General features: G+C 46.7%; 1 protein-coding gene across 1 annotated transcript; it reads right to left on the bottom strand.

The window, feature by feature from the left end:
• Positions 1 to 305: 305 nt before the first annotated feature.
• Positions 306 to 24,089, bottom strand: GDF10 (growth differentiation factor 10). The gene is made up of 3 exons (XM_038743345.1): positions 23,981 to 24,089; positions 9,265 to 10,214; positions 306 to 1,116 (listed from the first exon to the last, which is right to left on the bottom strand). Exons 1-3 carry the CDS (start codon positions 24,087 to 24,089, stop codon positions 925 to 927), a joined length of 1,251 nt encoding a protein of 416 aa, XP_038599273.1. The 3' UTR covers positions 306 to 924.
• Between the last annotated feature and the right edge of the window lie 231 nt (positions 24,090 to 24,320).

The raw sequence follows: 24,320 nt of genomic DNA, 5'->3' as shown, positions 1-24,320 counted from the left end.
CCTTTCATTTATTAGCTTTTGTAAAAGCACAGTACATAATCCATCTACAGTATAGAAAGTATAATTTACAAAAATATAAATCTTGGTTATTTTATTTTAGTATTTAAACATATTTTTCTATATGTGTTATTCCAAGAATATGTTTGTTTAACAACTCAAAATTATTCGGCATCAGACAACTCTTTGGGGTACATACCCTCATTTTGTAAAACAAAATATATATTAGGAAAAGGTAACCAAAACTTGGTTATATTAACATACTGTATACATATACATATATATATATATAAAAGCTTATACAGTGCACTACATTTGAACTCCAAGGAAAATATACATTTAAGCCCTTTATTACAGCCTTCTTTTTCAGTATAAATATGTGGATTAAAATAAACCGTGAGTATTTAATAAAAAAAACTTTTCATTTGTGCAGAACTGATACTATGGTTTTACAAAGTCCATTTCCAGGTTTATGAGATGAAAGGATAAAACAGCTCTAGAATATGTCAAGCAATTCCAATTTCCCTTTTCAACCTAAAGTTTGTGGCAGACTCAGCATAAGAGAAACAATGTTAAATCATAAAAACTAGCCAAATATTCAAGTCCTCTCCTAAAGGAGTAAAATGGGATTTACCTGCATTTGGAATCTCAGGAGGAAGCTAAATCATAAGTTCTCATATCACCCTCAAATGACTACTATAGTAGAAGAGAGTTCCTTCTAATAAGTGTTGGTCTGTTTAAAGTCTGTCTTTGTTTTATCTTGGACCTGCATTCATAAATACAGTCAAATTCATTTCCCAAGCACAACTTTCCCAGTGTAAAATAATGTACTGTAGCCAGGTTTAGGGATTTTCCTGCTCTCTCCCTCTCCCTCTCCCCACTAGCCCTGTAGGCCTTTTATCTTGTAAAAGGTACAGTCCCATACACTTATCGACAGGCACAAGTCTCCACTGACATATTGGGATACACCTTTAAAACCACATTTCTGTTCTCATCCAAGAAAAGCACGCTGAGGGAGTTCATTTTATCCGGAACACAGCAGGGTTCTGGAATACCTGGAATTATTCCCACTGCTTTCACTATACTCTGGATTGTGGCGTGATTTGATGGTCGAACAATCTAGAAAGGGAGGAAAAACAGAATTACTATTCCCATTCACTTATAACACATTCTGGATGCATCCACAAGGGGGTGAGAAGAGGAAGTCAAATGAAAGGGAGATGGGGAAAGTCACAAATTTCCATTTAAAAATATTCCTTCGCCATCAACTGCCTCGGGTTTTTGTTACATTTGTGAAATAGGTACAATTAGATTCACTTCTTGCAAATGAAAATGGTAGTCCAGTTAAGGACAGCAGAAGTAAAGTGCCTTTGCCTATTCTTCCTCTCAAAAAATGTCAAGTATCTTGCAAACTCAAGATGAATTGGTAATACTGTCATTTCAAGTACTTCTGTCATGGAACAGGTGAGTAATACAAAAATGTTTATCAGCCTATACAGGTTCACTCTTTATCACACTCAATACCTTGAATTGAAGAGTTAGCAAAGTGACTAAATCCTTGTCACTGATACCACATATTGTATCATTAAACCTAAGTAGGTAGTTGGGTGGTTTACTGCAAGGGTGGAGAAGACTCCATGTGTCACTGAAGTGGAACAGTGGGATCCATTTGCCCAGGCAAAACCAAACTTATTTTTTAAAAAAAGTCCCAAATCCACATGTTTTTTATTAATTCGGATACTCCTCCCAACCACAAACCAAGCAAAGGGGCTTGGGGGTCTCTTTGTTGTAATATTTCCAGACTGGCTGGAAGCCTGTCTGAATTTGAACCAATTCAGACATGGATTTCTGGGCCATGTGACTTTTTTCTTGTGATTGGACCAGGAATCTGCTTTACTGACACCATTTTCTGGGGACTTCTGGGTTTTAGAGCTCTTTCTCTCATTCTGGGTGGATTACAGCAATGGCCCTGTGAATTTTCAAGACGGGAATGAGGTGAAGGAACAGGATAGAGGACAGAAGGCTGGAAAACCTGGAACACGGGTCTGCCATAAAAGCCGGCACATCTGGGTACTGCTTCGTGGAGATGGTTTTAGTAGAGAGGAGAGCACGCAACTTTTTTTAATAGTATTTGCTAAGGCACTCTACTAAGCGTTGGAGCCGATGCAAGCAAATCAAGTTGGACACAGTCCATACGCCACATAGGGCTCACAGTCTTAATCCCCGTTTTATAGATGAAGTAACTGACGCCCAGATAGTTGGAGTGATTTGCCCATGGTCACACAGCAGACAAGTGGCAGAGCCGAGACTAAATCCAGACCCTCCTAACTCCCAGGCCCCTGCTCTATGCTCTAGGCCATGCTGTTTTTCAACTTCAAAACTCTACTTTGTAATTCCTGTCTGGAGTTACAGTGCTGAAGGGGAGAAAGGTAACTGCACATATGACATAACAGGCGGTACTTTCAAAGAACTCCTCCAGCACAGCATGGCTGCGGATGCCTGTGAATTGTGGGCAAGGTAAAGCTCCTTGATTATAAGGAGTTAAGTGCTCAGCACAAACTAGCTACTGGCCAATGTAATCATTCCTTTTTTATAATTGGGCAAACTGAGGCATGGGGCAGCCAATTTACCTTTTCAGGCAACCATGGAGCCCCATTCAGGCCCTGTCTTGGCTGCTATTGCTGAATAATCCAACCACAAGGGACCCCAAAATCTCATCCGATTGATCTCACTTCCTCTGATGGGGGATGTGGGAGAACCCGCTCCGTGAAGCAGCATGGCCTAGTGGATAGAGCACAGCCCTGGGAGTCAGAAAGATCTGGGTGTGACTCCCAGCTCTGCCACTTGTCTGCTATGGGACCCTGGGCAAGTCACTTCACTTCTCTGGGACTCAGTTACCTCATATGAAAAACGGGGATTAAGACTGTGAGTGAGCCCTGTGTGGGACAGGGTCTGCATTCAGCCTCCTCTCTGATCTCCCATCCTCCTGTCTCTCTTCACTTTAGTCTATACTTCACTGTGCTGCCCAGATCATCTTTGTGCAGAAACGCTCTGGGCATGTTATTCCCCTCCTCAAAAATCTCCAGTGGCTGCCTGTCAACCTACACATCAAGCAAAAACTCCTCACTCTCGGCTTCAAGGCTGTCCATCACCTCGCCCCCTCCTACCTCACCTCCCTTTTCTCCCTCTACAGCCCAGCCCGCACCCTCCGCTCCTCTGCTGCCGCTAACCTCCTCACTGTACCTCGTTCTCGCCTGTCCCACCGTCGACCCCTGACCCACGTCTTTCCTCTGGCCTGGTGTGCCCTCCATCCACACATCCGCCAAGCTAGCTCTCTTCCTCCCTTCAAAGCCCTATTGAGAGCTCACCTCCTCCAAGAGGCTTTCCCAGACTGAGCCCCCTTTTTCCTCTCCTCCTCCCCATCCTCCCCACCCTACCTCCTTCCCCTCCCCATAGCACTTGTATATATATTTGTACAAATTTATTACTCTATTATTTTACTTCTACATATTTACTATTTATTTTGTTAATGATCAATCAATCAATCAATCAATCGTATTTATTGAGCGCTTACTATGTGCAGAGCACTGTACTAAGCGCTTGGGAAGTACAAATTGGCATCACATAGAGACAGTCCCTACCCAACAGTGGGCTCACAGTCTAAAAGGGGGAGACAGAGAACAGAACCAAACATACCAACAAAATAAAATAAGTAGGATAGAAATGTACAAGTAAAATAAATAAATAAATAAATAAATAGAGTAATAAATATGTACAACCATATATACATATATACAGGTGCTGTGGGGAAGGGAAGGAGGTAAGATGGGGGGATGGAGAGGGGGACGAGGGGGAGAGGAAAGAAGGGGCTAAATGATGTGCATTTAGCTCTAGTTCTGTTTGTTCTGACGACTATGACACCTGTGTAAATGTTTTGTTTTGTTGTTTGTCTACTCCTAGACTGTGAGCCCGTTGTTGGGTAGGGACCGTCTCTATATGTTGCCAACTTGTACTTCCCAAGTGCTCACTACCATGCTCTGCACACAGTAAGCGCTCAATAAATACGATTGAATGAATGAAAGAATGAATGAATTCAGCCCAATGGGTAGGGACCGTCTCTATATGTTGCCGACCTGTACTTCCCCAGCACTTCGTACACTGCTCTGCACACAGTAAGCGCTCAATAAATACGATTGAATGAATTACCTTGAATCTACCCCAGTGCTTAGTGCAGTGCCTGGCACATTGTAAGTGCTTAACACATTCCCCGATCATTATTAGTATTATTAATTGTTGTTGTTTTAGATGTTTGACGCTCTACCACTGCTCAGAGTAGTGCTTAACAAATACCAACATTATTATTTGGTGGAGTCCACATCCCTAGAAAAGTAGGGCCAGGGGCGGATGAAGGTAAGGAAGAGCCACCCTGTCTGATCAAATTTCTGATTCGCAACCTGGTAACTGGAACTATGTAGCCCAGTTTGAAGGGAAAGATCTGGCGGTTGTCCAGTTAATATCAGCTGTGGGGGATGTGGTGGGCGATGGGTGGCACACACCAGTGGGATCATTCAGGCCAGAAAAAAACCAAAAATATTTGGTCTTCAAATCATCTAGCTTGTCCATCCACCTCTTTTTTCTCAAGGTATTTGTTAAGTGCTTACTATGTGTTGAGCACATAGTTCTAAGCACTTAGGGGTAGATTCAAGTTTATCAGGTTAACAACAGAACAAATCTGTAAGAGGGAGAGGAGCTAAAATGCTGGTGCATTAAGTATATGTTTGTAGGGACTCATAGTAGGGATCTTTAGCCTCCCTTCCTCCCCCCGTTCCTTCCTTATCCCCATTTTACAAATCAGGTAACTGAGACACAGAGGAGTTAAGTGACTTGCCCAAGGTCACACAGCAGGCAAGAGGAGCCTGCATTAGAAATCAGGTCTTTCTGACTCCCACGTTTGAGCTTTATCCACTAGGCCATGCTACTTCTCTCTTGCTGACATTTGTGAATTTTGGTCCCAATACAAGAAATCATTCCCTTCCCTGGAGACTCTATGCTTCTTGTGAGCAGGGAACGTGCCTAACAACTCTTCTGTATTGTCTCTCCCAAGAGCTTAGTACAGTACATAGTAAACACTTAATAAATATGATCGGTTGATTTACTCTCCATACATGTTCACAGGCGAAGAAGTGTCAATGTATTCTTACTCTCTCTGATGCTTGACTTTTAGGAAAAAGCATCTCACAATGCCTACGGGATGGAGGAAGCATGGAATTTTTGCCATTGGAAATGGCTTTCCCCAGTAGGAGGTCCCAAGATTCACATCGCACCTCCACAGGACACAGCCAAATACTTTCATCTTCCTCTGTGGTTGGAATTTCACCAACAGCACTGTCCAAAAGGCACAGACCTGTTTTTGGGAAATGTTGTTTAAATCTCCCTATTGGGGGGTTCAGATTACCATTTAAGAGCCTGCCAGCATTCCCTGACTCTTTTAGAATCGCTTTCGATACCAAACCCATGGTCTTTGCTCCCACTCCACATGTCCCAGGTGGCTCTTATTGGGCCCCATTTTGTCCCTGTGTGCAGAGAGAGTAGGGGAGTATAGAGGTGGTATATCCAAGCAAGTATATGGCAGACGGGTCATACAATCTCGTTACTTCCTCACCTTCAGCATCAAGAACCTATGATGCTGCTGCTGCATAGTTGGGAAGAGGCCTTCCCAGACTGAGCCCCTTCCTTCCTCGCCCCCTCGTCCCCCTCTCCATCCCCCCATCTTACCTCCTTCCCTTCCCCACAGCACCTGTATATATGTATATATGTTTGTACATATTTATTACTCTATTTATTTATTTTACTTGTACATATCTATTCTATTTATTTTATTTTGTTAGTATGTTCGGTTTTGTTCTCTGTCTCCCCCTTTTAGACTGTGAGCCCACTGTTGGGTAGGGACTGTCTCTATATGTTGCCAACTTGTACTTCCCAAGCGCTTAGTACAGAGCTCTGCACACAGTAAGCGCTCAATAAATACGATTGATGATGATGATGATGGGAAGATGCTTAGGGTCTCCTGGAAGCCAGGCTGGTGGGGGTGGAATGGATGCAGTGGTGCATGTTTGTTTCACCGAATGCTACGTTCCTTTCCTCCCCCCACCTTTTTTTAATGGCATTTATTAAGCGCTATGTGCAAAGCACTGTTCTAAGCACTGGGGAGGATACAAGGTGATCAGGTTGTCCCGCGGGGGGCTCACAGTCTTCACCCCCATTTTACAGATGAGGTAACTGAGGCCCAGAGAAGTTAAGTGACTTGCCCAAAGTCACACAGCTGACAAGTGGTGGAGCCGGGATTTGAACCCATGAACTCTGACTCCAAAACCCGGGCTCTTTCCACTGAGCCATGCTGCTTCTCTTGCCCCTTTCACTCCTGCTCCATGGCTAGGTGGATAGAGCATGAGCCTGTGAGTCAGCAGGTCATGGGTTCTGATCTCAGCTCCGCCATTTGTCTGTTCTCAGACCTTGGGCAAGATGCTTCACTTGTCTGTGCCTCAGTTACCTCATCTGTGAGATGGGGATTGAGACTATGAGCCCCATGTGGGACAGGGACTGTGTCCAACCCGATTTGCTTGTATCCACCCCAGTGCTTACTACAGTTCCTGGAACATAGTAAGCACTTAAAAAATATTATTATTATTGTTACTATCATGATTGTTAAGTACCTTGAGGAACAGTGGAGTAAACAGCAGTTCAGACACTTGGGAACCAATCCTCCAAAGGGGGAGAGATTAGGGTTCTCCTGGGGGGATTAGTGTTCCCTAATTAATAATCATTCAGAACTGTGGTATTTATAATAATAATGGCATTTATTAAGCGCTTACTATGTCAAAGCACTGTTCTATGCGCTGAGGAGGTTACAAGGTGATCAGGCTGTCCCATGGGGGGCTCACAGTCTTAATCCCCATTTTACAGTTGAGGTAACTGAGGCACAGAGAAGTGAAGTGACTTGCCCAAAGTCACACAACTGACAATTGGTGGAGCCGGGATTTGTTAAGCACTTACTTTGTTCCAAGCACTGTACTAAGCATTGGGGTAGATACAAGATAATCACGGCATATGTGAGTCCCTGTCTCACAGGGAGCTCTCAGGCCAAAGGGGAGAGAGAACAGGGGGCTAATCCCCATTTTACAGATGAGGAAACTGAGGCTTTGAGAAGCAGCGTGGCTTAGTGGAAAGAGCACAGGCTTGGGAATCAGAGGACATGGGTTCTAATCCCAGCTCCGCCACTTGTCTGCTTTGTGACCTTGGGCAAGCCATGTAACTTCTCTGTGCCTCAGTTACCTCATCTGTAAAATGGGGATCAAGACTGTGAGCCCCACGTGGGACAACCTGAGGACCTTGTATCTACCCCAGTGCTTAGAACAGTGCTTGGCACATCGTAAGCGCTTAACAAATACCATAATTATTATTGTTATTAAGTGATTTGCTTGAGGTCATAAGCAGGCAAGTGGCAGAGTCAGAATTAGAGCCCCGGTCCTCTGACCTCTGGTCCTGTACTGTTTTCACTATATTGCTCAATTCACTGTCATTTGGGAGTGGGTTTTTAATACCTTGGAAACTCAAGATTGGAAAATTGGCCTCATTCTTTTTAACATCATGCATCTTATATTCCAGACCAAGAATCTGGGCCCAGTGCACACGGAGAAGAGTCCTAAATAGGTTTACTACTATTTGGATAGTACAAGCTGTATTTGTTTTTCTCAGCGCATTCCTGGCTGCCTAGTGGGAGGCCTGAGAGAAAAGCCTTTAACACGGTGTTTCGAGTACTCGGATTTCCTTGCCACAAAGATTCACAACAGCAATAACACAATTGACTTTTCTCAATTTCTAATGATTTCTAAATCCCAGATTGGACTAAGAATAACCAAGTCATAAAATCCCGTTTACCTCCAGCAAATGAGAGTTTGAAATCCCTATTTGTCTAGTGTCTGATTTAAAAATAACTCAGTTAATGAATCCTCTAAAAGCTCCTTGTGGGCAGGGAAAATGCCTACCACACTCTATTACAGTGTGCTCTCCCAAGTGTTAATAATACAGTGTTCTGTACAAAGTAAACGCTCAATAAATATGATTGAGATTATTGTGGAGAAAAAAGGAAATGCTTACACTTTGTTGGGTGTCTGCCCATTGTCAAGAGATTTGTCGGACAAGGTGAAAGTCACAGGAATCAATCACTGGTATTTATTGAACACTTACTAAGTGCAGAGCAATAACTGAATAATAAATTGTGGTATTTGTAAAACGCTTACCATATGCCAGGCACTGACCTAATCTCGGTGTAGGTACAGGTTAATTAGGTTGGACACAGTTCCTGTCCCACATGGGACTCACAGTCTCAATCCCCATTTTACAGATGAGTTAACTGAGGTGAAGAGAAGTGACTTGTCCAAGGTCACACAGCAGACAAGTGGCAGAGTCGAGAGAAGAACCCACGGCCTTCTGATTCCCTGGCCTGTCTCTTTACACTATGACATGCTGCTCCTCTGTATTAAGTGCTTGGGAGAACACAACAGAATTAGTGGACATGTTCCCTGCCCATTAGGTGCTTACAGTCTAGAGAGAAGCGGACAGGGCACATGCTCTTAGAACCAGTTGGAGCTGCTTGTAGAATGGATCAGAACTCAGGCCTGGAATGGATGTCCTGCCACTGCCTAATGTCATTGTGCGTTCTTTTTAACCATCATCCAGAAGCCAACAAAGCATTCCAGCCTACGGTTGCCTCAATCATTAGATAGCCCTTGGGAGAAGATGGGATGTTTCCAAAATATGAGTGCTAAATTTTATGGGCATGATGTCAGAATTTTCAAGAGCGAGTATTTATTTACTTGTTCATTCACTCGTTCTTTCATCGGATTTATATAGTGATACGTTCTAAAGGTCAGGGATCACTGGTCTGAAACGGGCACAGGAAAGGATATAGGAGAAGGGAGACAACATAGCAGATTCTTTTACTGAGGCTAAAGATCCATTAGGGACAGTCACTTAAGAGACAGACAGAAGCGGTCAGCCCAGACTCGATCTCTGACAGTTACTGTGGGAGTATGATTTCCGATTACATTTAGAATTAGTCTGTGGGCAGGGAGGCTCCCAGGAATGTACTGAAAGGAACAGCCTTTTACGGCTGGGTCGAATTAATCTAAACAGCGCCTACATCCATTCACACCCAGCTAAAGAAAGGGACAGAAATACTGAAGTAGCATTAATGACTCACACTACCTTGGGCATCGGGAACTCGCAAGCCCCTGCACAGTAATAGGCATCGAAGGACTTTGGTGATATGATCCACTCATTCCACCCGATGTCGGCAAAATCAACTTTCAGGTATCGGCGGGAGCAGATTCTGGGCTCGTTCCACTGTTTTCTCCTGGCCTTTTTCATCGTTTTCTCATCAAAATTCAACATCTGAGATTTAGTCAGCATCTCATGGCTGTCTTGTCCCTTTTTCCTCCTGTCCTTCCGGGGAGATTTGGGTTTGAGGGCCTTGTAAGCATTCTCCCACAGGTCATGTTTGTGATAGTGGTGGTGATGGGGGCTGTGGGGGTGGTGGGGGCCATGGGGGTGGGGAGGGCCGTAGTCCTCCTCCGGCAGTTCATTGTCCTGGATGGATCCAGGCACGTACGTATCCCTCCTCACCCGGGTGTCGCTGGATGCGTTGGGCGAGCGGCCTGGGTCGGGGTCGCCGGCCGGGAAGGGGTCGTACCTCTGGAGGGTCACCGCCACGCTGTTGGGCTCAGAGATGGCCAGGTCATTGGCATAGACCAGGATGTAGGGCAGGTCGCTGGAGTCCGGCTCGTGGAAGACTTGCTCTCTCTCCCCCGATTCGAACTCGGCCAAGAGAAGGAGCTCCCCATCCCATTTTGCTTCCTTGATGATGGGGGAAATATCCCTGGCCTGCCAGGCTCCCCGCCGGTGGGGGTAGACCGTCACATTGCCCTTGACCACCCCGAAAGCAGCGTTCTGAGGCACACTGCGGAACACCAGGTTGGCCCGAGAGACCTGGGCCGGGTGGAGGAGGCGACAGGAGGAGTTCTTAGACCGCTTGCAGAACGCCTCTCGGGACCGCAGGCGTTGATCGGAGTAGAAGTGGAATGTGGCAGCGAGAACCATTTCTGAGTCCTGCATGGAGGTCAAGTTGAAATGATACACGGTCTTCTGGCCAACTATTTCTGTGAGGTAATTGGCAAAAAAAGCACACAGCAATTAGTACTTGAGCAGAATAACTCCGAAGTCCCATTGCTCTGAATATAAATCGATCCAGCATTCGAGTCGACACCTCCAAATTTCCACCTTATTTTGACAGATAATGTTTTCCCTTCTTCCTAACCTGGTGAGCCACGTGTGGGACAGGACCTGTGCCCTTTCGGATTACCTATCTGGTGGAGCGCTTGGCATATAGTAAGCACTTAATAATCATTATTATCATTATTATTAATATTCCAGTGCTAGGCGAATTGTTTGGCACAGAGAGATGCAGTGTGGCTTAGTGGATAGAGCACGGGCCTGGGAGTTGGAAGGACCTGGGTTCTAATCCTGGCTCCACCATTTGTCTGCTGGGTGACCTTGGGCAAGCCCCTTAACTTCTCTGTGTCTCAGTTACATCACTTGCAAAATGGGGATTAAGTCGAGGAGCATAATGTGGGACATGGACTGCATCTACCCTGATTAGCCTGCATCTACCCAGCCCTTAGAATGGTGCCTGGCACATATTAAGAGCTTAACAAATACCATTATAAACATAGTATTTAAGTTACTTATTTTATTGTTTATTTAATTTTTATTTATTAATACTGTTATTTAGAAATAACATCGTAAGTGCTTAATAAATACTATTGCTGTTCTCATTCTTATTCTTCTCACTATGATAATTACCACTGTAACACTTTGCAAAGTTTTTGGCACATAGTAAGTGCTTAATAAATGCCATTATTATTGTTACTGTTATTATTTTTAATATTAAAATATAATTGTACAAATGAAAAGAAACAGGAACTTTTCAGAATATTACTGGTGGGGTCTAGGCTTGCCTTTGCATCAATTTTGCATTTCTGTGCAATGCAGTATATTTACCATCTATTGAACACAGTCAGATTGCCAAGTGTGGTTAAAACATGCCAGTATCTTTATGACTAACACATTTCGATAGAACTATGTCTACACTGAAAAAAAACTAACAGTCTACACATCCGTCGCCCATTTTGCAGGAGGATTTCAAAGCCGAGAGCAGGACATCAGTCCTCCATGCACATATGAAGGGCAGATATCAGGAGCCTTTGGAGTAAAAAAAATCCCTTGTCTAAGGCTTCTACAAAGAGATTGTATCAGAAAAAGGACACAGGCATCCTGTGAGAATGGACCCAGCTCTGATAACTTTAAACTCTCCTTGTTCCCGGGCTAATATCTCTCCTCCCCACATTTCATTAGGCCAATTCTATCACTCCTTTTGATTTGTTCTACATGCAATCTCCCACATACTGAAAAATTCAATATCCTTTCAACAGCCACTTGAGGTCTCCTGGAAACTTAAAAAAATAAATCCTCAGCAATCTCATATTCCTTCCCTCTTGGGGACGAAGGGGGCAGGTTTTTCTTTTCTTTTTTTTTTTTTAAATCGTACTAGGAACATTTACATGAAAACAGGAGCTGTTTTGTCTAAGCTTTCATCTGCTCCCGCTGCTTTATTCCCCCACCAGAAGTCATAATTCTAAATCTGTTGCACCATAATCCCCTCCTCAGAAACGAAGTTTGAAGTCACCAATAGAAGAGTGTGACTTCAAGTTGGAGAATAAGCAGCAGGAGCCGACAAACCCTTCAAGTCCCTTTCGTATAATGTCCGAAACAATGAAGACAGGGGGAGTCAGTGGTGGAGGGAAAGCAAAGGAAACAGAGCCTCTGTACTGTTTTTTTGTCAGTCTTCCCAAAAGGTGTTTCTTGTCTCTCTTGCACTCATTAGCTACTCGATCAACGTTAAAGATTTTACTGATTTTAAAAAAGTCTATATTTGGTTCCTTCAGGCTTAAAGGTGTTTTATCTGATTAATAATAATAATAATGATAATGATGGCATTTGTTAAGCGCTTACTATGTGCCAAGCACTGTTCTAAGCACCGGGGGGGATACAAGGTGATCAGGTTGTTCCACGTGGGGCTCGCAGTCTTCATCCCCATTTGACAGATGAGGTACCTGAGGCTCCGAAAAGTTAAGTGACTTGCTCAAGGTCACACGGTAGACATGTAGCGGAGCTGGGATTCTAACCCATGACCTCTGACTCCAAAGCCTGTGCTCTTTCCACTGAGCTACATTGCTTCTCTCACTGGTTCTGAGTGTTTTCATGACTTGGGTCTAAAGGAAACTTGAATCAAGTTTAAAGATTATGGAGAAGAGGTACAATACCTCAGAAGCAACTTTTTAGACCTGGTCCTTTGAAAGATTCATTCGACAAGATTTCATTCTACAAGATTTATTGAATGCCCACTAGGTACTCAGCGTGCTGATACTGTTGAACTGTCAAAAGGCATTAGAATTACCAGCTCAAGATGCATGTTCAAAACCTCAGCCTTTTAACAGCTTTGACTAAATGTTACAATATCATATTGAAGAATAACAGGGTACTTTTAATGGCAATGTGTCTTTAAGTCAGGCTGCTTTTATAGAGGTCCCCCAAACAATACAAAACACTTTGCAACATTAAATTCTTCTCCTCATAAAGGCGAGTTTAAGTGAGGAGATAATTGTTCTCCTACAGAGCCAAGACTGGGAAGCAGAAATCATCTAATCAAAACAGAGTTTGTGGCCCTCTATTTAACACAGCAGGAGTGCGCGGAAGTAGCAAATCTAAGAGGAACTATTTTTCCTGGGGATTAGTGATTTTACTAAGAGTTTGAGAAGGTAAAGCTACAAAGATTAAATTCACAACTCTACCTCAACACACTCATGCTGGGTCCTGACTTTCCAGGCCCCAGTTTCTCCATGAGTCGAGGCGATCCCAAAAGTATTGGAGATATTAACAGCATATATATATATCTGTAAAATGCTTTGCGATCTTTAGAGATACGACTGAAAAGCCAGGGTCTTTTATTAACCAGGAAGCAATTGACTAGAGTGGATGTTAGTGTGACGGCTCAGCAGAGTGACAGAAAGAATTTTATGCATTTCACGAGACCCATGCTTAGGCGAACATTGTCATTTATCTGAGGACTCGCGCCAAATATCTGCCTGGCTCAGGTAGCACCCTTCCTCCCCTGGGATTGGATAGAATCAATGCATATTTCAATGTTCCCCTTTGTTTTGATTTTATCTCGTACCCGGGGTGTTGGGGGGATAAACCTGAAACAAAGGAGAACATTTATTGAGTTTGGTCATGGTCAAATGCCCTGTTAGCTGAGCCCCTTCTAAGGTGAAAGCTCTATCGAGCTGGAGTAGTTTTTTTTTTAAATGGGGAACCAAGGGGTGATCCCAAAATTTTGTTCAGTTCTTGGCTTCAAGAGGCAGCCTGGATCAGTTCACATGAAAATCAACCTATTTCCTGTCAAACGAATGTTTAATATCCTGTTCTTATTCCTGTTTTGGGACTTGGGAAACTGAGGCACAGAGGTGCTCTGTCTCTGAGAAGTTCTTCAAATCATCTCATACAATGCTCTCACACTTCGTCTTAAATTAACTAAATGTCACACCATTAGAAGACCCTAACCAGGCCACCGAGATGAGCTGAGTGATGGTGCTCATTCATTCATTCATTCATTCATTCATACATTCATTCATTCAATCATATTTATTGAGGGTTTACTGTATGCTAATCTGAGGGTTTGGAAAGACGTCTAAGGAACTGAAGCTTTCTTGCTCTGTAATATTTATTTTTGTGTTAAGTAGGAAGGAAAATTGGCCAAACCCTCAGAGTTAAGCCTGTGTTTGAGAGCCTTAAGTTTATAAATGCAGAGACAATTCTTTAGGAATGTTGTCCAGAATTCTCCCAGAAGGAAGAACAATTGTTCTAAAGTGCTCTACGTATGTCTCAGCCTGGATCCCTAAACACTTCGCAGGAGAGGAAATAACCCATCACAAATCACAAAGAAAACTTGATAAATCAGCCTCAAAGCAATCAATCAATCAAATTTATTGGGTGCTTACTGTGTGCAGAGCATTGTACAAAGCGCTTGGGAGAGTATATTATAACAATATACCAGACACATTCCCTGCCCACAGTGAGTTTACACACCAGAGGACAAGTTTACAATCTAGCAAGCAGGCCCAGAAAACCAACTCAGAATAATATGTTGTCTCTCTGACCCATTTAACAGTTTACACAGAAGAAACTCTCCTAAACAGATCCTTTAGCCAGAGAACTCTCGGCGCCAGTCTTCTCAGACCCGACATCTCTTTGCACCTGACCAAGTGGGATGATTAGCTGCACCATGGACGATTTAAAGGACTCATCTCATCCAGAAACCAGTTCACACAGATCCAGCACCCTCCTCTGTGAGTGCAAAATGGCAGACCAAAGAACCCTTCCTCCCTTCTTATTTGTCCATTTTCCTGAATTTAAATGACTACTCCATGTTGAAAAAAATATCTACCTAAAGTTAAGTACAATCTAGGGTAGCCACGGAGTGGCATGTAGGAATAAAGGGAGGTAGGAAGAAAGGTCATGGATAAATATCGAGCCTGTGACCAACTTAACTTTCCTACGGAAATGGGGAGAGTTGTTGCTCTTGAGGAATTTGAAATTGTTAAGGAAAAAGTCAGAACTAGACGTTGTATGATTGAAAGGATCCTTTACTACTTCCTAAGGGTTTCTCCAGATGTTATCTTTGATTTTGGGGGTTTTTTTATACCCTACGTACTGTACGGAATCAACCTGATCCTTAGTATTACCTCACACCTGCCTTAACCAGCAGCAGGTCGGATGGGAGACTGGGATGGGGACCTGGCAAAGTCTGACAGCTCTATTTGTTAGTGACTGGGCAGACTCAGATGGTGAAGTCGTTGGGGCATGAAGACCGCATTGCCCTGGAAGAGTGTGCTAGTCACTGAGTGTGGGGATGGCTCCAAAATGCTTCATCAATCAATCAAATTATATTTATGGAGAACTCACCGTGTGCAGAGCACTGTACTAAAAGCTTGGGAGAGGACAATATAACAGTTGGTAGACATGTTCCCTGCCCGCAACAAGCTTACAGTCAAGGGAGGTGAGAGACATTAATATAAATAAGTGGACTACAGACAGCTACATAAGTACCAGGGGGCTGAGGGAGGAGTGAACGAAGGGGGAAAATCCACACGAAAGGGTGCTGCAGAAGGGACTGGGAGAAGAGGAAATGAGGGCTTTAGTCAGGGAAGGCCTGACTGAATGCTCTAAAGCTCATGGTAAATCAATCAATCAATCGTATTAATTGAGCGCTTACTGTGTGCACAGCACTGTACTAAGAGCTTGGGAAGTACAAGTTGGCAACATATAGAGACGGTCCCTACCCAACAGTGGGCTCGCAGTCTAGAAGGGTAAAGAGATTCGGTTTGATGCAGAGGTGGATAGGCAACCACTGGAGGTTCCTGAGGAGTGGGGAAATATGGACTGACCATTTCTGTAGTAAAATGATCCAGGCAATACAATGAAACATGGACTGGAGTGGAGAGAGACAGGAGTCAGGGAGGTCAGTGAAGAGGCTGATGCAGTAATCAAGGTGGGATAGGAAAAGGGCTTAGATTAATGCGGTGGCAGTTTGGATAAAGAGGAAATGGCCAATTTTATTGATGTGAAGATTGAAACTATGGGGACTTGGTGACGGAGTGGGTAAGTTTGCTGAATGACAGAGATGAGTCGAGGATAATAACAATAATAATAAAAAATAATAATGGCATTATTATTATGTATGTACTATGTGCCAGGCACTGTACTAAGCATTGGGGTGGATACAAGCAAATTGGGTGGACACAGTCCCTGTCCCCTATGGGGCTTATGGTCTTAATCCCCGTTTTACAGATGAGGTAACTGAGGCAAAGGGAAGTTAAGTGACTTGTCCAAGGTCACACACCAAACAAGTGGCAGAGCCAGGATTAGAACGCAGGTCCTCTGACTCCCGGACATGGGCTTGATCCATTAGGCCACTCTGCTTTCCAAGGTTATGGCCTTGTGATATAGGGAAGAAGGTGGTGCTGTCTACAGTGACAGGAAAGTCAGGGGGAGAACAGGGTCTGAACGGGATGATAAGAAGCTCTGTTTTGAACATGTAAGGTTTGCGGGGTCAGTGGGACATCCCAGTAGAGATGTCCTGAAGGTCGGAGGAAATGCCAGTCTGCAGAAATGGAGAGAGATCAGGGCTGGAGACATAGATTTGGGAATCTTCCTGAAAGAGATGGTAGTTTGAAGCCATGGGAGCGAATGGGTTCCCCAAGGGAGTGGGAGTAGATGGAAAAGACAAGGTGACTCAAAACTGAACACTGAGGGATTCCCAGTTAGGGGATAGGAGGCAAAGGAGAAGCCCACAAAAGAGACCGAGGAGGAGCTCCCAGAGAGATTGGAGGACCAGGAGGGTACAGTATCAGTGAGGCCAAGTTTGGGTGTTTCCAGGAGAAGGAGGTGGTTGGCAATGTTGAAGGCAACTGGGAGGTTGAGGAGGATTAGAATGGAGTAGAAGCCATTGGATTTGGCAAGAAGATCACTGGTGACCTTTGAGAGGGCGGTTTCTATCGCGTGGAGAAGGCGGAAGCCAGATTGGAGGGGGTCAAAGAGAGAACTGGAGAAAAGGAACAGGAGACATTTCATGGAGAAAGGCGAATTGTTAGCCAAAGCCATACACTGGTAACTGAGCACAGTTACCTGGTATAGGCTTGCCTTTTCATGCTTCCTGCATTACGAATATTGGGGGAGATCATTATGTACCATTGCCCTGGAATGTTAGGATTATTTAACAGGAATTGGAACAAATTCCAGTCTGCACACATCGGTGTCCCTGAACTAGAAGTCCCTTTCTCCCATTGCTTCAGGCCCATCATACCGATCCTGGTCTGGACATTTCCGAAGTTTCCAAGACCTCAGGAAGCAGCATGGCCTAGCGGTAAAGAGCATGGGCTTGGGAGAGCGAGGACCTGGGTTCTAATCTTGGTTCCACTACATGATTGTTGCGTGACCTTGGGCATGCCACTTAATTCCTTTGTGCCTCGGATTCCTCATCTGAATAGTTGTGACTCAATGCCTGTTTTCCCTTCTATTTAGACTGCGAGCCCCATGTGGGACAGAGACTCTGTCCATCCCAATAATCTTTTAATTCATTCATTCATTCAGTCATATTTATTGAGCGCTTACTGTGTGCAGAGCACTGTACTAAGCGCTTGGGAAGTACAAGTTGGCAACATATAGAGATGGTCCCTACCCAACAGTGGGCTCACAGTCTAGAAGGGGGAGACAGAGAACAAAACAAAACATATTAACAAAATAAAATAAATTGAATGAATATGTACAAATAAAATAAATAAATAGAGTAATAAATACATACAAAGATATATACATATATACAGGTGCTGTGGGGAGGGGAAGGAGGTAAGGTGGGGGGGATGGAGGGGGGAGGAGGGGGAGAGAAAGGAGAGGAAGGAGAGGAATCAACCACTGAGTTTAGTAAAGGGCACGTTGTAACCACTTAACAAACACCACAGTTATTGTGAAGATATCAGAAATCTACTGAGCTTTCCCAAATACTTAGTACAGTGCTCTGCATGCAGTAAAGAATCTATAAATATTATTAGTTGATGGATTGCTACAGGAGATAAGTAAGAGACCCTTGGGGTTTCACTTTGTGTCCTGGATTCACGCTGACAGGAAGGCGAGCAAGACTTCTTTTTTTGGCTCTTTGAATGATATTCTTCATTCGGGTGCATGCTACTTTAATATGGAAACCCACTGACCCAATAAGAAACTTAGCATTCTCAGAAAAGACAGGAATGTTTTGGGCAAAGTAGAGCTCCTTGCTCACTCCGTAAAAACAAATTTCATATTGTTTCCATCCCAGGTCACACTGTTCAGCGCGTGTGCGCGCGCACGTGTGTGTGTGTGTGTGTGTGTGTGTATCATGTGAGTTTACTCTGGCTCTGAGAGGTTGCATGTGCTAATTATGCGATGTTTGGGCTCTCTGCATGCCAAACTTAGATCCAAGTGCTACTCTTTACAGTGTTATCACCCCAGATAAACAGAGTCAAACCACTAAGGAGATGTTTGTTCCTCCATCCCATTACCCTCAAAACAGCTGTTAGCAAATGATGGAAAATGAAGATGGAAAATATGTCTGGGATGCAAGGGAACCATGTTGGGACATGAAATTCTTCCTGGAAATGGAGCAACGAGTGGCGACCAAATGGCTCCGTGAGAAAAGTGTCCACAAGTTAAATCTCAATCTCAGGTAACTAAGTCTATCCAAGCAGTCTGCTTATCCGCATGTTCTAGGGCTGGACCCCTCCCAGCGGATTTGAAGTACAGCGTAACGTACTAAAAATGAGCTGGAGGGTAAGCAAAGGTCCATTGACACTATTAAAACTGCTATGTGCCATGAAGTCTACGTGGACCCCTGGGAACCTCCCATGTCTACTCGGGGCTCTGTAAGGCGTTTGTTTTGGGGTTTTTTTTAACACTGAAGAAATGATTGCCAAGAGCTTCTACTTCAGCATCAGCTCAGCACAGCAGAGTACGAAACAGCCTGGGATTTGTGGGAATTGAGTTCTCCAGTGAAAGATCCCAAACAAGCCATTTTCTTTCCCTGCAAATCAATTTCCTTATTTGGGAAATAGGGAATATTCCCCGAGGCCTCCTTCCTGAAGAAAAGCTTGTAAAAACCCCTGGTAACGCAGCATGTCAAGTACTCTATAAATGCCCCATGTCACTATGAGGGAGTTTGGAGGGTGACTGCCTAGAACATATGGGAACAACTTAAAAGATCTAGCACTATTATCTCCCTACTCCAACAGTCCACTGATTTTAATCACTTTCTTAACTTATTTACTGCATTAGGCTAAAAACAGAGTAATTTTTATCTGCAGGCTGCTAGGAGCAGAGACACAGTCTCTGGATTAGGTCCACAAGTTCTTTACTCCAGATACTGACTCAGGTTTTTCTGACAAGGAAACCACGCCATGCTCTGTTTTCCATCAGTGAAGATGGTATTTGCTGCCTGCCTACCCAACACTGACAATTACTGTAATTGGAGAGAGAGAAGAGAGAGAGAGAGAGAGAGAGAGAGAGAGAGAGAGAGAGAATGTGTGTAGTAATGATGGCATTTGTTAAGCGCTTACTATGTGCAAAGCACTGTTCTAAGCACTGATGTAGATAAAGGGTAGTCAGTTTGTCCCACGTGGGGCTCACAGTCTTAATCCCCATTTTACAGATGAGGTAACTGAGGCACAGAGAAGTTAAGTGACTTGCCCAAAATCACACAACTGACAATTGGCTGGGCCAGAATTTGAACCCATGACATCTGTATGTATCTCTTTTTGCATGTTCACACCTGTGTGCTTTATATTTCAATGAAAAGCAGCATGGCCTAGTGGATAAAGTATGGGCGTGGGAGTTAGAAGGGACTGGGTTCTAATCCTGGCTCTGCCACTTGTCCGCAGTGTGATCTTGGGAAAGTCACTTCACTTCTCTATGCTTCAGTTTCCTCATCTGCAAAATGGGGATTATTACTGCAAGCTCCATGTGGGTCATGGACTATGTCCAACCTGTTTATATTTTATCTACCCCAGTGCTTAGTCCAGTGGCTAAACAGATACTATAAAAAATGTTCCAGGAGTGATTTTTTCCTAAACAATTCTTAAAATATCAAGTCAAATGTGGATGAAACACTGATCCAAGTAACTCAAAAAGCCACAGGATACCCACCAAAACTATTAAAACATTACCACTGCTATGAAAACCTAAGCAACTTGTTTCTGTGAGTGCATGCATATATGTGTTTGTATTTCAATGTATGGGTGTGTTTGCATGTGTTTGGGCGTATGTGTACAGACCTATATTGTGTTTAGGTTCTTCTTGAGTGCAAGATGGTTTGTAGAACAAGATTTCAGTGCCCAGGGAATTGAAACCAAATGACTACAAGGTGTGGGTTCCCAAAATCAGTCAATGAGTCAATCAATCGTATTTACTGGGCACTTACTGAGTGCAGAGCACTGGACTAAGTGCTTGGAAGAGTACAATATAGCAATATAACAGACACATTCCCTGCCAAAATGTGAAATGCTGAAACTCAAATTCAAGCTTTGCATAGACTGCATATCTGTACCAAAAGAGAAATATCCCAGGGGTCCAGTTATTCAGTCCCCACCTCCCCCAGCCCCCAATTTCTCCAATGTTGCACAATTTTCCCCGTTTGCCTACAGCATCTGCAGGATCAGGAGTTGGAACACTTTGGTTCTTATCCTAGCATCATCAGCAATACGCCCTGGGGCTAAAAAAGTCACTCCATACCTCATTAATAATACTCGCTACCAAGGGCTGTTTGCCAGCGTAAACTCAAACCCTAGGTTCAAAGTTACCAACTAAGAGAGGAGCAGGATGCCACTGACCAGAAGCCAACCGGCAATTTGGTGTCAACTGGGTGGATCGTCCAAGAGGCTTTGCTAAGAGGGATTTCATTCAATCGTATTTATGGAGCTATTACTGCGGGCAGAGCACTGTACTAAGCGGTTGGGAGAGTACAATACAACAATAAACAGACAATGATAAACAGACACATCCCCTGCCCATGATGACTTAGCCAGTCTGGGGACCTGTCTCTGGAAACGCCATCCCTCTCCAAGGGAAGGGTGCCTTCTCCATGGATTTCAGGAAGAGCCCTTACACCACACTGATGCCAAACCCCAGGGAGGAAACAGTATTACTCTAAGAAAAACAGCTGACATTCATCATAATGTAACTAATGCATTCTAGATTAAGATCTTTAAAGAGTTTTGAGTGATCTGGCCGGCCTTGGCAGCTGAAAACTAGTCCTGCTCGGATTGGGGGTCCACAGCATCGTTCGGTCTTAAACGTTGGGGCCATCGGTGTCTTGGGGCAAGGGACATGGGGGTGGGAGGCGAGGCAGGGTGATAGTGTGTTGGGGTAGGGAAGTCTGGAAGGTGGCGCTCCTCCTGATGACCATTTCGAAGGTTGTCCCATGGAGGGCAAGGCTGAAGGCTCCAGATGCAGATAATGACTACGACATGCACTGTTGGGGGGTTGGGCTGGGAAGTGTATGGCTTGTTATGCTGGGGGGGGGGGGGGGGAGAGAGAGAGAGGAGAAAGAGAGAGAGTGTGTGTGTGTGCATGTGTGTGTACGGGGATGGGGGTTGATGGGGACTTCTAGGGATGGAAGGAAGGTCAATCCCATGGATGGCTCCCTTCCCCCTCAGGGTTGCTTCCAGAATGAAACCACTGTACCCATTCGGTACCCTGACAAGGACTAGACTCACGGGCAGGATGTGGGCAAGGAGGGAGAGGGAAGTAACATAGCCTAGGAGAGAGACCAAAGTCCTGGGAATCAGGTGACCTAGACTCTAATCTCTGGCCAAAGACCTCTGGCAAGTCTTCAAACTTTTCCGTGCCTCAGTTTCTTCTTCATTAATCAATCAATCAATCAATCAATGGTATTTATCCATCTTTTACTGGGTGCAGGGCACTGTACTAAGCACTTGGGAGAGGACAATACAACTGAGTCGGTAGGCAAGTTCTCTGTCCACAGGAACTTACATTCTAGAGGGGGAGACAGACGGTAATATAAATAAAGAAATTACACATATGTAACTGCTGTGGGCCTGAGAGTGGGGTGAACATCAAGTGCTTAATACCTATCTGTAAAATGAGGCTTAAATTTCTGTACTTCTTCCCTCTTAGTCTGCGAGCTCCATGTGGGCCAGGGACTGGGTCGGACCTGATTACCTTTTTTCACTGTATCTACCCCGGCACTGAACAGTGTTTGGCCAATAGTAAGTGCTTAAGAAATCCCACTGTCCTTATGGGGAGCGGGGAAGAATGCATTACCCCTCTCAAGCGAAGGCGCCGAAAGTCAGGGTTTGCAAGGCCGCAGCCTAAAGATCACTGCCCTGACCCTGGCCCGGGAGATGGGCAGGCCCAGAGGGGGGGGCAGAAAGGGGGGTAAAGGGAGGGCAGGGAGAGAGGGACCCGGGGAAAAGGAGAGTGGGAGAGCCAGGGGAGGAGGAGAATTGGAGCTGGGGGAGCGTGGGAAGTCGGGGAGCTGGGGGAGCCAGGGGGAGGGAGACCAGGACAGCTGGGAGGGCAACCGGGGAGCAGCAAGGCTGGGGGAGCAGGGAGGATGGGGGAGCGGGGAGGATAGGGGAAGCTGGGGCAGCAGGGAGGATGGGGGAAGCTGGGGGTGCAGGGAGGCTGGGGTGCAGGGAGGATGAGGAAGGCTGGGGGAGCAGGGAGGATGGGGGCGCAGGGAGGCCGGGGGAGCTGGGGGGCTGGGGAAGGAGATGCAGAGAGGCTGGGCGAGCAGGGAGTCCGGGGGGGAGCCTGGGGGTGCAGGGAGGCCGGAGGAGCAGGGAGGCTGGGGGGGCTGGGTACAAGGAAGCTAGGGGAGCAGGGAGGCTGGGGGATCGGGGAGGTTTGGGATGCAGGGGTGCAGGAAAGCTGGGGGAGCAGGAAGGCTGAGAGTGGAGGGGATCACGGAGGCTGTGGGAGGAAAGAGGACGGGGATGCAGGGGTGCAGGGAGGTTGGGGGTGCATGGAGGATGGGGATGTAGGGGTGCAGGGAGGCTGGGGGGGCCGGGAGGCCGGGGGACCTGGGAGGATGGGGATGCAGGAGAGAAGGGGGGCTGGGGGAGCCGGGAAGCTGAGGATGCAGGGGCACAGGGAGGCTGGGGGAGTCGGGAAGATGGACATACAGGGGAACCGGGAGGCCCGGGGGGCAGGGAGGATGGGGATGCAGGGGAGCTGGGGGAGCCGGGAGGCTGGGGATGCGGGGGTGCCGGGAGGCTGGGGATGAGGGGAGCAGGGAGGCTGGGGGAGCCGGGAAGATGGAGATACAGGGGAACAGGGAATCTGGGGGAGCAGGGAGGATGGGGATGCAGGGGAGCTGCGGGAGCACGAAGGATGGGGATGCAGGGGAACTGGGGGAGCACGGAGGATGGGGATGCAGGGGAACTGGGGGAGCACGGAGGATGGGGATGCAGGGAAGCAGGGAGGCCGGGGGAGTGGGGAGGATGGGGATGCAGGGGAGCTGGGGGAGCCGGGTGGCTGGGGATGCAGGGAAGCAGGGAGGCCGCGGGAGTGGGGAGGATGGGGATGCAGGGGAGCTGGGGATGCAGGGGAGCTGGGGGAGCCGGGAGGCTGGGGATGCGCGGGAGCCGGGAGGCTGGGGATGCAGGGGAGAAGGGAGGCTGGGGGAGCCGGGAAGATGGAGATGCAGGGGAACAGGGAGGCCGGGGGGGCAGGGAGGATGGGGATGCAGGGAAGCTGGGGGAGCAGGGAGGATAGGGATGCAGGGGAGCTGGGGGAGCAGGGAGGATGAGGGAGCCGGTAAGATGGAGATGCAGGGGAGTAGGAAGGCCGAAGGAGGATGCAGGGGAGCTTGGGGAGCAGGGAGAATGGGGATGTAGGTGAGCTGGAGGAGCAGGGAGGATGGTGATGCAGGGAAGCTGGGGGAGCAGGGAGGATGGGGATGCAGGGGAGCTGGGAGGATGGGGATGCAGGGGAGCTGGGAGGCTGGGGGAGCCGGTAAGATGGAGATGCAGGGGAGCAGGGAGGCCGGGGGAACAGGGAGGATGGGGATACAGGGAGGATGGGGATGCAGGGAAGCTGAGGGAGCAGGGAGGATGGGGATGCAGGGGAGCTGGAAGGCTGAGGGAGCCGGTAAGGTGGAGATGCAGGGGAGCAGGGAGGCCGGGGGAGCCGGGACGAGGGGGATGTAGGGGAGCAGGGAGGCTGTGGATCCGGGAGGCCGGTGGGGGCTGTTGGTTCTTACCGGGTTTGGGCTTGAAGCTTCGGACGGTGTTGGAGCGCGGCGGGGCGGGGGCGGGGGCGGAGGCGGGGTCCGCGCCGTGCCGGCTGTAGCGCTCGTACAGGTGGGCCATGTGCAAGGACAGCGCGTCCCCCCCGAGGCGGCCGCCGCCCCCGGCCCCGGCCCCGGCCCTCCGGCCGTCCCTCCGTCCGGCCCCCGCGGCCGGCTGCCCCGCGCCCCCCCCGCCCCAGCAGCAGCCCCGGCAGCAGCAGCAGCAGCAGCAGCAGCCCCGGCAGCAGCAGCCCCCCCCCAGCCCGGCGCCACGCCGCCCATCGGGACAGTCCGGGGGGCGCGGGGAGGGACA

The sequence above is a fragment of the Tachyglossus aculeatus genome, chromosome 3 (assembly GCF_015852505.1).
Source record: "Tachyglossus aculeatus isolate mTacAcu1 chromosome 3, mTacAcu1.pri, whole genome shotgun sequence".
Lineage (NCBI taxonomy): Eukaryota > Metazoa > Chordata > Mammalia > Monotremata > Tachyglossidae > Tachyglossus > Tachyglossus aculeatus.
This window is presented reverse-complemented; position numbering and strand designations above follow the sequence as displayed.